This window comes from Equus przewalskii, chromosome 1, assembly GCF_037783145.1.
Source record: "Equus przewalskii isolate Varuska chromosome 1, EquPr2, whole genome shotgun sequence".
Taxonomy (NCBI): Eukaryota; Metazoa; Chordata; class Mammalia; order Perissodactyla; family Equidae; genus Equus; species Equus przewalskii.
Window position 1 is genome coordinate 126,673,033 of NC_091831.1, and position 14,729 is coordinate 126,687,761.

General features: G+C 50.6%; 1 protein-coding gene across 14 annotated transcripts in view; it reads left to right on the plus strand.

The window, feature by feature from the left end:
• The window catches only part of MEGF11 (multiple EGF like domains 11), a 336,904-nt gene that overhangs the window by 156,030 nt on the left and 166,145 nt on the right, over window positions 1-14,729 (plus strand). For all 14 annotated transcript variants that reach the window (XR_011527350.1, XM_070576560.1, XM_070576528.1 and 11 more), the window contains one exon: window positions 4,611-4,703. Coding sequence is in view for 13 of the 14 variants with exons in the window: in XM_070576560.1 (XP_070432661.1) it covers window positions 4,611-4,703 (93 nt within the window). In the remaining variant the exon portion in view is untranslated. The remainder of the gene's footprint in view (window positions 1-4,610; window positions 4,704-14,729) is intronic.

Consider the following 14,729-nt stretch of genomic DNA (forward strand, 5'->3'; position numbering starts at 1 on the left):
GGGGGAGCCAGAACAGCCCTGGGTCCGAGAGGAGCATCAAGGGTTGTCAGCAGTGGGTGGAGCCTTAAGGGTGTCGTGTTTTACAGAGGAGAAAGAGGGGAAGCCACCTGCTGAGTCGTGTGTCAGGTAGTACAGAGCCTGAACGCACACTCAGGTCCCCTGGCTCCTAATCCAGTGCCCTTTCCAAAGGAATGGGGGGCAGGAACCAGGGTCCCTGTGACGTCAAGAGTTGAGGTTTACTAGGCCATAGAAAGGGGATGGGGCTTGGGGGCCAGGAAGGGGGACTAGAGTAATGGCAGCAATCCAGGCATTTCCTGGAGGTGGTGGGTGGGATGACAGCCACGGGGGCAGGGCGGGTGGAGAGGGGAGATTCTTAGCCAAGCGGGACTTCAGACCTCATCTAGTCTATCTCCATTTATAGGTGAGGTTGCGGGGCCCCGGGAGGAAAGTGAGTTGTTTGACATCGTTGAGATAGGTGCTGGTAGACACAAATCCAGGTGTCCTCACCCCCACACCTCCATCCCTCAAGACCCCCATCACCGGGAAACAGCCTGAGCCAAGGGTCAGGGTCCAGAGATTTGGTGACCTCTCTGTGACTGAGCTCAGGGAAGATAGTCACTACCTCCCTGCATGCGCTTTGGTGCTCTCTCCCGGGGCAGGAGGCTCTCTCATGGGACCCACAAACAGCACCTACTGTGTATCAGGTAGCGTGAGGGGCTGGAGATCCTCAAAGGAGAGACAGGTGCTGACATAGCCAATTCCCACAAGGCGTGCTGGGATGGCCTATGAGGTAGCATGCATGACAGCCCCAGGGCCCAGCACATAGTAGGTCCTCAGAAAATGGTAGTGCACAGGAAGCAGCAATAAATGGTAGCAGCTGTCATCTGTCTTAGACATCAAGTCCGGGCCCAGTAGATGAGGCTGCTCTCCAGGGAACCGTCCCCAAGCAGGGATCTGTCATCAGGGCCCTACAGCCCACCCCATGTGTCTAGGACCTTGGGGAAGAGTGGGAGTGGGGGAGACGGCCCGAGTCTGGAGGCTAAGAGAGGCTCAGGCATCACAAGGCCCCTGCCTCGGGTCTGAGGAGACCCTCCTATAACAATAGCAAGACTCGTAAAGCACGTACCACACCCCAGGCACCACTCCAGGTACTTCGTCAAGTCCTGTCACGGTCCCCCATTGAACAGATGGGGACTGACACAGAGATGGCAGTAACTTGCCCGAGGTCTAGAGCTACTAAGTGGCATCGCTGGGTCCAGACCTGGCTTTCCAGATGCAGTCTGTGCTCTTAACCACCGTGCTGTGCTGTTTCTGGCTGAAAATGCCTCTAGATGTTAGATGTTCTAGGCAGGGTGGTAGGTGGGGCAAGCTGACAGCAGTGGTTCAAGTTTCTCCGTGGGGCAGGGAGGGGCCTGGCCCTCAGTGACACAGCCTGTCATGTCAGAGCTGGCCTCTGATTCTGTCCACGACAGCAGGTGGGTGTGCAGCGTGGAAAGAGACTCTATGAAATGTCCCCATTTAGAGTTACAGGAGCCAGAGAAGAAAGAGGCAGAACTCTAACTCAGCCCCTCCGAGGGGCTCGGCTGGCACAAGAGGCTGGGGTCAGAAAGAACTTAAGGGACCTGCACACTGTAGGAATGGCTGGGTGTAAACCCCAGCCCTCTGTGGAGGGGCTGACCCTGCTGGGCTACACTGGGGTCTGGGGTCAGCGTGGCACCCCTGCCCCAGGGAGAGTCTCACCTCCATCCTTCCTCAGGAGACTCTCCTTGCAGCAGCCCTGTCCCGCGCTCCCCTCTCCCCCAGGTACACAAACATAGGCCCAGTTGCCACATGTGGCCAGCTGAGCCTCAATTTGCTGTCTCAGACAACGCCTATGAAGTATGAGTGGGTTGAAGTTTTGACAAGCACATAGCCCAGGCATGATACCAGGGTGACGAGGAGGAGTGGGGGACAAGGAGATCTGGAGGGACCACAGGGACAGCAACCGCATCCCTGGAGTCAGGCCCAGCGTTGGTGGGATGGCTGTCCTCTCTGTGTAGGGTCGCCAGGAGCCAGTGTGCTGGATACAGGGCTGAGCCAGGGCCCCTGGGACTTGGGGAGGGACCAGCACAGAGCCTGCTCAGAGCACCCAAAGGCCCCTTCAGCTAGGAAGAGGGGGCAGGAGGTAGCAGTGGTCAGGTCACTAGGGTCAGAGGGCCAGAGAGAAGAGAGGGTTGGTGGGGCACCGGGTGGTTGTCCTCTGTCCTCCTGCCCTTGGCTTCCCTCCCTCCTCCCTTGAGCTGCTCCAAGCCCCACCCTGCAGGGCCCTCAATGAGTTGAAGCAGCTCCTCTGGCCTCTGTCTCCAGCTCTCACCCTCCTGGGGTCAATCATAGCACCCCTACGCTGTTCCCTCTGGCCGGTCTCCCCCTCCCCACCCCGAGCTGTCTAGGCAGGGGAGGATGTCCAGCCTGGGGCTAACATGGCGGCTCCATAGTCTTGGGCTCCTCTCACCTCCCTCCACTTTCAGAGGCCTCTGTCTCCACGAGTCTTTTCCCTGAGCTCCTTCCTCCCTGGCCTAGAGGCCACACGCTGTCCATGAGGCCCCACATACTCGGGCCTCAGTTTCTCCCTGTATAAAATGAAGGGGTTGGACCTGATTTTCTTGAGGTATCTTCGAGCCCTGACACTCGGCAGGTTCACGGTTCACTGCCTGCTCCCTCTGCTCCCCCAGGATCAAGGTGTTGCTCTCTGCAGGCAGAAAGCAACTGGAGGTGTGGTGAGCTCATTGACAAGCTGAGGGAGGGGTCTGCTAGAAGGTGGGCAGGCCCAGCTGTGGAGCATGCTGGGACCTCAGCCTACAGGGGTGGGATGGGGGAAGGAGGGAGCAACTGAGGCCAGGGCTGGGAGCTGGCTGGGCCGAGGGGCTGGCCTCCGATGGGGAGCCAGGGGATGGACGCCTATTGTCCAGTGCATACTGGGAACATTGACCCATTTGAGTTTGTTTGGAAAGTCCAGAGGGAACCAGGGCAGTGGGGGTGACCAGCTGGGGCCTTGCTAGCAGCTGGGTGAGCAGCTCATTGTGGCTTTAAATGGAGCTGGTCACTGGGGTCCGGGTCCAGCCTGGTTCCCCAGCAAGAGGTGGATTTAGTTGGTAGTCCCAGCTGCTCCCTGGAGCTGCAAGTGAGGGGCTGTGGAAGTCTTCAGCGCAAACCAGAACTCTCTCCAAAAGCCACTTGTACAAATGGGAAGGACTCAGGTGCCAGTGCTCTCCCCAGACACACTACATCCCAGGCTTGCAGAGGACAAGCTGACTGCAGCCCATTGAACACTGGGGCATCTGAAATGGCTCTTCTGAGTCTGCCTGGGGGCTTGGGCAAAGCTAAGGCAACAGCTTCAGGGTAAACGTCTGTGTTTGGGAGGGAACAGAGGACCCCACACCAACCATAAAATGGACTTTGTTGTCCACCCTAACAGTGCCCTCCCAGGGGGCATTCAGGCCAGGCAGTGGACATGGCAGCAGGGTGGGTGTTTGAAGGTCAGTGGCTAGCCCTCACTATCAGGGGCCACCTGCTCCCCCAACCCAGGCCAGACCAAGCAGAGAGGAGGGCTCTACTGGCGCCATGCTGACCTGAGACCCCAGTGTGGCCCAGCAGGGGACAGATAACAAAATAGATAACAAAGATGATGAACAAAGATGATGTCTAAGAAACTGACAGTGTTGATGGTAGCCGCCAATTTCCCCAGCTTGCAGAGGTGGCAAATGGGGTTTTTCTGTACTCCTTCACTGACGGATTAGATGATGGGGCAGACCTCTGAGGAGCAGGGGATGACCTTGAGAAAATGTGGATGTCAGAGGAAGAGAGAAATAATCTCCCTTCCCCACACTGCTGCCAGTGAGCCTTCTCGGCGCTGGAGCAGTTGCTGGAAACTTTGCTGCTCTTGTCTCCCCACTCGGGAGGCTGCAGCATTTGACTGGGTGATAAGAAATTGCCAGGCGCTTTCTAATTACAATTATCATCATCGTGGATGTCTCTCTTAATTACTTTCTTATAATTAGCTGTTGCTTTTTCCTCGGCATTTGTGTACTTTGCAAATTTGCTGACATTTGAGAGCCCCAAAATAGGGAGTTTTGGGGAGGAGGGCAGGAAGGTGAGGGAGGAGGGCGGGAAAGTGAGGGAAACGGGAGGGGAACCTGTTCTTTTCGGGCAACCTGATAAATTTCAGGACCTTTGCGGAGAGAAGTTGGGGAAAGCAAAAGATGGACAGGACAGGTCATTTCCTGAGCTGATGGGAAGAGCGGGAGCGTGGATTTAGGGGGCGGGGTTGTGGAAGGTCTCCGAGTGTTAGACTTTGGAGGAGATAGTCTTGAAAAGTCACCAAGGCTGCCATTTCTCAGGCTGGGGTTTCGTTTTAGGAAACGGGGCTGGGATGAAGCACACTCTTGTTGGATGTATTTTGGAGTTAATTAAATGACTCAGGTCAGGAGTAGCCTGATTTTCCCCAAAGCCAGTGATGCGTTCTGAGCAACCCTGGGCCCCGGGGAGTGGTTGCCAAGTGGTTTATGCTCCTTGACCAAATGGTTGGTTTTCACTGTCTGTCTCTGTTCTTCCTCCCTCCCTGCCCCTTGCAGCCCTGTGTACGGAGGAATGTGTGCATGGCCGCTGCGTTTCCCCAGACACCTGCCACTGCGAGCCCGGCTGGGGAGGGCCCGACTGCTCCAGCGGTGAGTCTGGGGTCTTCGGGGGTTGGGTGGCACCCTGGCTCTGGGTCGGGTCGGGCTGTGCCGTGTGCATTCTGAATCCTTTGTGTTGGGCTGGGGCTGCCTCGGCGAGCTTGGGCATCTGGGAGGACACATACCTGCAGTTTAGTACAGGGTGGAGGGCTCTGGGGGTAATGTTTCAGGGGTCTGGAGGGACATGGTGTGTGTGGGGAGTTGTGGAGTCATCTGTACAACTCTGACTTTGATGAAATACCTCTAGATATGGTCTTTGAGGGTTGATGTGAAATTGAGATACCACCCAAGGGAGCAGACTCAGGAGGTCACTGTGATCAAAGCCTGGTCCTCAGCTTTGCTGGTCCAAAGACTCAGTTTTGTGGGTGCTCACAGAGGCTTGGGGCTGATTCATGAGATTGACAGGCAGTGAGATGCCTCTGTGTCCCCAAAGGTAGGAGAATGGGACACTCGTGTGGGTGGGTCACCGTGTTCCTACATCTCTCTAGGCAGACAGTTCATATTCCCTGGGGAAGGCTTACTGGTGAGTTTGGAGTGAGGTGGATGCTCTTGGGACGGACCTAGCGACCCACAGCAGCCTGGGACATCGTCTCTACTGTGAGGCTGGCCACCGAGACCACAGGGTACACTCGGCAGCTGCTCGGGGAATTCTCTGCCAAGAGCCTAGTTAAAGACAAATCCTTTCCTTCTGGCTCATTTCCCCTGAATACTCACAGATGACACCCTTTCCTTTGCACATTTTGCAATCAATGGTTGGTTAACATCATGGTCTTATTTGATTTTCAAAGAGCCCTTGCTTGGCGTTGCTGCCCAGTTTTCTTCCTTCCTTGAGCTGGAGTAGAGTCTTTTTCATTGTCCCTCAAGTAGGTAACAAAGCTAAGCTGATCCATGAGGGCTCTAACCCCCATTATGTACCCATCTTTGGGAGCCACCTCCGTGCTCCTTGTCCCATAGTGACTGGAGTGGTCAGGATAACTTGGAAGGTAATGGTGTGTCCCTGTTGGCCCAATGTGGTGCCCTTGCCCTCTCCCACTCTCTCTGCTGGAGTGGAAACATCTCATTATGGTCTTTTTTCCCAAGGCCTTGACCGGAGCCTCCCTGTCTATATAGTGCATGAGAACCTACCAGGCAAAGCAAGGCTATTGGATGTGGTTTTGTCTTGAGCCTGAGTGGTTATCTCAGCTCGGGGAGTCCAAGATCTATTTGGGTGCTCATGTGACTCTCTCCAATGCACTGGGACCCCCAGTGACCATGGTGGCCTCCTCCTCCCACCTGTTTCACTGCTTCAAGGTGGCCTGAGAAACAGGCCAGGGACTCCTCCAGACAATGAAAAGTAAACCTGAGGGACACCTGGGTTAAAGGAATGTGTTCAAGGTGGCTTTTTGTGAACTTGAACTACAGGAAACACGTTGGCTTAAATGTTTGAGAGCTTTTTCTCCCTTGTCTGTGTTTTGTTTTGTGTAACTTTGCTTACAATGAGTCCTTGATGAAGAACCATCTAGCCTGGATTAGGTGAGCCCACCTGGGACAGGTGTGCTGGCTGCTGCTGGATTATTATCCAGCCTGTTGGAGGTTGAAATACAGCCTGAGTCCTGGGGGTCCCGAGTGCATATAAACCACCAGTGAGTGCAAGTGTGTTTGGTGCTCACTCTGTGCTGGACTGTGCTGGATAGTGGGGTGGGCCCTGGAGGGTCTTTCAGATGTGGTCTCTCTCTCTCAGCGCTTCCAGTCTAGCGAAGGAGGTGGAATGAAGGCGGCACTCGATGAACAGGACTAGGAGGTTAGACTAAGTCCGGCCTCCAGAGTGAGTTTACCATGCAAGTGGGGAAGAAGCTTTGCTAACTTGCAGTACCAAACTGGGCTGCCTGATTTCACCCCCCATTCACTCATTAAACTTGGTGCTGAGCAACCTACCATGACATTCTTGCCGTGTCTGGAATTCTCCCAAGGAACTCAGTGGACAAGGCCACAGACTGTGTGTGGGAAGCCAGTCATCTTAGAGCAGTTGATAATAGCCATTGAGGCCACACTGAGAAGAAATCAGAATCCCTTTTCATGAGTCAGCCCATCGGGTATCGGAAGACAGTGATCACTTCCTTCCCCAAGTTTTTGTTCTCCTTTATTTCTCACGTGATGTGGTCTGAACTGCCTTCCCCATTAGGTTTCTCTCCACTTTGGCTGGGGCCTTCATTCCTCTTAAACTATCATTCTTAGATCTGACTATGCAACTGCAGGCTTGTATGGAAAAGTAATGAAAGAGATAGATACTGCTTATTGAATTTTACTGCACACTGGATGCTTTATATTCTCCTCTAGTCTTCACAATAACCCTATGGTGAAGGAATTATTATTAGCCCCATTTTACAGATAAGAAAGTTGAAGCACAGAAAGCTTAAAGAACTTTCATCAGACACACAGCCAGTAAATGATGAAACTGGGACTATTGACCAAGCAAAAGCTTGGGTCCTAAACCTGAACTCATAATGATTATGTTCTCCTTCCTTCTGGATGCTCAACCTCTGTTAATACAGCTTAAGGTTGAAATAGGACTTTGATGAGAAGACATAGTTGCTCACACGGGAAGGAGGGATCTGCTTGAAAGATGCGGCCCCAAGATATTGTTGTGGAGGTAGATGATCAGCCGTGGGACACAAGTTGTGACTGGGTTTACTCCAAGAAATCTGAGCCTGCTTGCCATTGTGCCACTGGATGCCTGTGTGCCTGTGTGCACTCTGCAGTGCCTAGGGGCTTTGTGGGGCCCGTGCCCAGGGGATGGGTGCCCTGCTCAGTGCAGAGTGTATCTGGAGATTTCTGAATGGGATCTGTCCGTATACATGTCTACACATGTGACACTCTTACAGGGAAGTCTTGATCGTTATTTAATTGAAAGCATCATCCTTGTTGTTATTTTTTTTTCTGAGTTGAAAATTATGTCATTAAAAAAATTCAAACTGCACCAAGAGTATAGACGAAAGGTGAAATACACACCCCCTCCTGGCATGGGGGTGCTTGCCCTCCCTGTTATTTCTCTACACGTTTGCACTGAGAGCTAGACCTGTATACAACTTCTATTGTTTAGATCAAATGTATGTGCTATTCTATAACTTACACTCATTTACGTCATGTACTCACTTCCTTGTCAATAACATGAATCTCCCTTTAAATTTTTAATGCCCTTAGGGAATTTCAGTCTATGGATTACCAAAAGTATTTCATTAGTCTCTTGTTGATGGGCATTTAGGTTGTTTCTAATTTTTCAGTTTTAGGCCCACCATCCTTTATCCAAGATCCTTGGGGCCTGTTGGTTTCAGAATTTAGATTTTTTCAGAGTTTGGAAAGGCATATGGTGACTATATCATATATGACATATACCCCTGGTGGGGCCTGGGCAGCCCCCTGGGATGAAACATGGTCATATTTCTGAATTGACATGTGACTGATCACATCTAGAGACATATAGACGATATATAACAACAGATCAGTTCCATGAAGATTTTGCCTCTAAATGAATTTTGGTGCCAAACTTTAGAAATGAATTCCTTTTGGACTTTTTAGAGATTTTTGTATGGTGGACATGTGGATGAGGGACGGTGGCCCTGAGTAAAAATGCCGCAATGATTCTTCTTGTGTATCTATCTTTGCCCACTTGTCCCAATTTCTTCTTAGGATCAATTCCTGGAAGAGGCAGGAGGGTTATAAAGATCCATCATCCCGCAGCCCGCCCCTGCCCTGCCCTTTGTGGCTGCCAGGGGATTTACGACTTTGAGAGTTAAAGGGGACAGACCCAGTACTGTGGTGGGGGTGGGGGACTTTTCATTTTTATACAGACTTAACCCCACAACCTAATTTCTTTAAGACCTGGACTAATTTCTTTCTGCTCCATAAAGGAAGTGAGGTGATGCTGATTTGCCTGGTAGGTAAACATGTCAGCTAATGTGGATAATTCTGAGATGTTAGATGGACCAATGTGGGGAAACAGAGTAGCTGCATGCTTGGTCATAAACCTCCATCCCATATAATAATGAAGAGTGAAAGGATGAAATGTCAGTTTACACTGAATAAAGACGACAGAGTGACTCTTATTAAATCGCACTAATCTCACAAGTGGAGATAAAAAGAAAAAAGTTTTCCTATATTGAATATCTAGCTTTTTAAAGTAATTAGGAATATTAAACCACTGACAATGATTGAGATAGAAACATTATTCATAACTTTTATTTCCGCACTGGGCAATGATCCAGTATATTTCATTTATGAGGTTTCAGCTGTAAGGAGAAGGACGTGAGCCAATTCCTAAATTAAATATGTCCTGTTAACTTTTATAAATGATACCCAAGAATCAACTTGGAAATTTAAGCCTTCATTGTATTATTTAATTGTTGTATTTCCTGGGTCCTGCCTCTCTGCCTTCCATCCCATGGTGCTTTGCAGTTTGGGTTCTGGGCCATAGAATGGTGTTTTGGTTTTCGTCTCTGGCTTCCCCAGAAGGGCTGGGGTAGACATGAGAGAGAAGCTGCTCCTCCATGTTTCCACCGTCTCCTACATTCTTAGATTCCACTGAACTGGTTTTATCCACGTGCAAGGAGAATGTGCAGGACAGTAAATGCTTGCTACACAGTGTCTTGCTGTATGGCCACCGCCTACCCCCGATGCTGGACACGAGGCAGGATTGCACAGCAGGCCTGAGTAACGAAGGCAGCAGGAACCACGTTGGGTCACAACCAAGAGCAGTTTCTACCAAGTCAAATGTGTTCTTGTCTTGAATGGTGTGTGGGACCCCTGGCTGACTAGGCTTTCAGCTCTCCTTGCAGATGAAAATTAAGTGTTTACCAGCTCAGAAATATACCTGCACTCTTAAATGAGCCTGGGACCCTTTAGGTCAGTGCTTTCAAAGCTAAGGTATGTGTTTGCTAGAGATTTGTGTGGTAAAATGTAAATAACATGGCGTTTGCCATTTTAACTATTTTTTGTTTTGTTTTGTTTTGTTTTGTTTTATTTTGTAATGGATAAATCTTTTTTTTTATTTTTTTTATTTTTTTTATTAATGTTATGATAGATTACAACCTTGTGAGATTTCAGTTGTACATTTTTGTTAGTCATGTTGTGGGTACACCACTTCCCCCTCCGTACCCTCCCCCCACCCCCCCTTTTCCCTGGTAACCACCGATCAGATCTCATTTTAACTATTTTTAAGTGTACAGTTCTGTGGCAAGAAGTACATCCACATTGTTGCACAGCCGTCATTACCATCCATCTAGAGAATTTTTTCATCTTCCCCAACTGCAACTCTGCACCCATTAAACACTAGCTCCACATTCCCCCTCCCCCAGCCCCTGGCAACCGCCATTCTGTTTTCTGTCTCTATGAATCTGACCCCTCTAGGTACTTCATATAAGTGGACTCATACAATATTTGTCTTTCTGTGACTGGCTTATTTCACTTAGCACAATGTCTTCAAGGTTCATCCATGTTGTAGCATGTGTCAGAACTTCTTTGCTTTTTAAGGCTGAATAATATTTCATTGCATATATACCTCATTTTGTTTATCTATTCATCTATCAATGGCCACTTGAGTTGCTTCCACCTTTTGACGATTGTAAATAAGCTGCTGTGAACGTGGGTGTGCAAACGTCTCTTCGAGTCCTTCTTTCACTTCTTTTGGGTCTATACCCAAAAGTGGACGGCTGGATCATATGGTGATATGTTTAAGTTTTTGAGGAATCACTATATCTTTTTCCACAGTGTCTGCACCATTTTACGTTCCCATCAGCAATGCACAAGGGCTCTAATTTCACGTCCTTGCCAAAACTTGTTATTTTCTGGTTATTTGGAGTTTTTGGGTTTTTTTTAAGATTGGCACCTGAGCTAACAACTGTTGCCAATCTTTTATTTTTTCTTCTTGCTTTTTCTCCCCAACCCCCGTCCCCTCCCCAGTACATAGTTGTATATTTAGTTGTGAGTCCTTCTAGTTGTCCTATGTGGGACACCGCCTCAGCATGGCCTGACAAGCGGTGCCATGTCCGCGCCCAGGATCCAAACCAGCCAAACCCTGGGCTGCCGAAGCGGAGCACGTAAACTTAACCACTCGGCCAGCAGGCCAGCCCTTGGTTTTTTTATACTTGCCATCCTAATGGGTGTGAAGTGATATCTCATTCTGGTTTTGATTTGCATTGCCCTAGTGATTAGTGATGTCGAGCATCTTTTCATGTGCTCATTGGCCATCTGTAATGTCTACTTTGGAGAAATGTCTATTCAAGTCATTTGCCCATTTTTAAGTTGGGTTGTTTGGTTTTTTGTTGTTGAGTTGTAGGAGTTCTTTATATATTTTGGATATTAATCCCTTATCAGATATATGAATTGAAAACATTTTCTCCCATTCTGTGGGTTGCCTTTTCAGTCCAATAGAGTCCTTTGATGCACAAAAGTTTTTGATTTTGATGAAGTCCAGTTTATCCATCTTTTCTTTTGTTGCCTGTGCCTTTGGTGTCACATCCAAGAAATCATTGCTAAATCCAATGTCATGAAGCTTTTCCCCTATGTTTTCATCTAAGAGTTTTATAGTTTTAGCTCTTTGATCCATTTTGAGTTAATTTTTGCATATGATATAAGGTAGGGGTCCAACTTCAGGGGTTTTTTTGCACATACATATCAAGTTTCCCCAGCATCATTTGTTGAAAAGATTTTTGCTGAAAATTCTTAAAGCCATAGAGATGAATTTTTTTTTTACCATGTAATGGTACATTAGTTATCTGATAAATAATGTAGACATTGCTCCTTATATTAAAACAAATACAGATTTATTATAGAAGTAAATGCAGAATTAGCATTTATTTAAAAAAACCAAAAATGTGATAACTTGAGCATTTGGTGGACCTTTTGGGGCTATGCCACCAGGCCTCCCTAGGGGCAGGGCTGTTTTAGGGGTGAAGGTTGAGAGGCAGTAGAAAAGGCAATAACTGGAATTAGACCTCCCAGGGCTAGTGACTGTTTGCAAGGATGGTTTAGAGAGGGATCAGGGCTCGAAGCCCTCTCTCCACTGCATTCTTGGGGACTCTCTCTTCCCTCCACCATGCTAGGCTGTCTGCAATAGCCCCTCTGTCTGTGCCGGGGCTCCTTGGTTCTAGATTGGCACAAGGGCTCTGGCCCAGCCCACACTACCTCATCTTGGGTGTTCCAAGGTCTCTGCATCTTTCCACGGTGCTCGGTACTGACCCTCCGGAGCTGTGCGTCATATGAATCCCATATTGCTGTGGCTTAGGCGTCCTGTTCTCCTGAAGATCTCTTCACCTATCTTTTATATATGTACATATTCCTGGAATGGAGTGCTAGGAAGTATGGTCTTGGATCCCAGAACTGAATTTCTGGTTACTGAGATCTGATTCAATGGTTACTGAAACCACTGAATCCAGAGCTGGGAGGGACCTCAGAAACTGTCTGGTCTAGTCCTTGCATTTTACAGATGGGCAAACCCAGGTCCCGAGAAGGGAAACTGCTTGCCTGAAGTTACCCAGGGAGGCAGTGGCAGAGCTGTAACTTGGTCCTGAGTCTCCTCACTCCCATGACCTTCGTCTCCCACCAGCTTCTGGGAAATTCCAAGCTGGACTTGTCTTAGAAGCAGATGGGTCTCATTATATCAAAGCAAATAGGCCAAGTTGTTCTACAGACTTTTGTGCAGATGATCTAAAGGTTCAAGACCATCCTGGTTTCTTCTCTCCCCAGGCTGGGGGACAGACTCATGATGATAGGTCAGGCCAGGGAACTGGGACTGGGGACTTCCAGAGGGGTCCACCCTGCCACCTGCCTGTCTCAAAAAGTACATGAGGGAAGAGTTCCCATCTCAGGGGCCCCTGGACAGGCTTCTCACTGACGAGCATGGGGACATCACGGTCTGACAGCACAGGATGTGGGAGCAAAACAAAGGGATGCGATGTGGGCTGGGGTTCCTGCCTCTGTCCGGGGGGCAGGTGAGGGGGCCCAAAAGGAGATGAGCAGGGCCAGAAGGGGTCTTCAGTGGGCCCGGCTATATAGGTCTGCAGAAAGGGCCACTGCCAAAATGTTGGGGATCCTTCCCAGCGAAGGAGGAAGGAGCCTGAGCGTGAGTAGTGAGAGAGGCGAGAGGAGGAGGTCAGAAAGGAGCGAGAGGGGCCATACCGTCTGAGGAGGGAGGTGAATGGGGACTCCTGCACCCACCGTGTGCAGGTGCCTCACATAGATGACCTCATTTACTCTCCCAGCAGCTTGGAGAGGTTGTGCGTGTTGTATCCTAGGCTCCGGGACGTGGAGCAACTTCTGATATTCACTTGGTTAACAAGTGGCAGATCCGGGATTAGAACCCAGAACTTGTTTTCTTCCCACAGCTCCATGCTGCCCTGAAAGTCCTGTGCCATAACCCATAGGAAAGCTGGCTCTGGGTCATACCTCTGCCTGGTGACCCTAGCTCATTCCTTCCCTTTCTGTGGGCCTCAGTTTTCTCATCTGTAGAATGGGAAGGTTAGTGTGGCTTTTCCAGCTCTAAAATCCTGTGATGCTCTGTTTCTGGGAAGTCAAAATCCAGCGTGGTTTCACCTGATCAAGGGCCCGGGTGACCTTCCCGCTGACCTCTGGGAGAGGGAGTCTCCTGCCCCCCACCCCCATGCATGGCCCTCCTGTGAATCTCTGCCTTCATTCCGGGACCTGGAAAAGAAGTGGGGAGGGGACAGCCACGGGTGGGGGCAGCCTTGTGACTCACATCCTGGCCTCCCCCGGGTGGGGTCTCCTGGTGAGCCCTGGATTGTCTCATGTGGGGGCGGTGTGCAGAGGGGCGTCACGCTAACCGGACGGCCGCAGCCGTAGGGTGGTTTTTTTCACTACACCGAGCCTGCTGTCAAGGTTAAAGCAACTTCAGATGAATCGCCACAAAGCAATTACACTCGCTGTTCCTCACGTGCGCTCTGCCCTGCCCGAGGCCCCTCGCCGAACCGCCTGGGCTGCCTTCTGCTGGCATCTGGTGTGCCTGTGGGCCTCCCCAGGACAGTGGGCTCTGTGTCAGCTCCGCACACTGGGGCTCAGTCACCATGACGAGGACAGAAGGGAGCTGTGGATGCGGCTGCAAATGCTTTTTCAAGGTCTGTGCGTAAGAAGAGCTGCTATTCACCCCAGAATTCTAATTTTGAACAACAAAGAATTCCATAGCCAGGGCCACTGGCCTCATGACGCTCTCTGTCCCTTGAGTTCCATTCAATGTGCATTTAGTGAGCGCTTTTCAGAGGCCAACCCTGCCAGGGGTCCAGGGCTGAAGGGGGGATTTAGGGACGAGGAGGGTAGAGCACCCATCCTCAGGGGACTTTGAGCAGAAGTCAGAACCACCAGCACAGAGAGGAGGGAGGAGGAAGAGTCCGAGGAGAGAGAAGCCCCTGGCTTTTATGGGGCAGGGCCTGATGGCTCAGGAGAGCCATCATGGGAAGGTGGAAGGAGGAAGGAACCAGGTGTGTGCCATGGTCCCATTATAGGTGAAGAAACTGAGGCACAGAAGGTTAGGCAATGGCCTGGGGTCCTACAGCTGGTGAGCATCAGAGCTGGGTCTGTCTGACTCTCTCCACAGGCCACAGGTAAGAAATGTGAGAAAGAACTGTGAGGAGCCTGTGCTGGAGGTGGAGAGGGGCCCTGGAGAGGGACGGTGGAGCGTGTTAAGAGACCTCAGCCCAGTCTGAGTCCTGGGGCAGGAGCTGCAGGGGAGGACAGCAGGAAGGCTGGCCTCTGTCCGTCTCGTAGCCCATGCCCATCGCCTTCCCCCACGCCCTCCTCCCTCTTTCTGAGACACTCCAGCCTTGGCTCTGCTCTGGAAGCCATGAAGAGGTTCATTTCCTCCCTGCTGGTGTTTTCTTCCAAAGGCACCTCCCAGGAGGAATGAGAGGTGAGAGGGGGCAGATGCTGGGGTGCCCCGCCCTGCTGCGGGCCCAGACAGCTGTGTGGATGAGAATGAGGCTGGGTGGGGGCAGCCTGTGGAGACCCCAGCACATGGGACTGAAGGCAACTGGT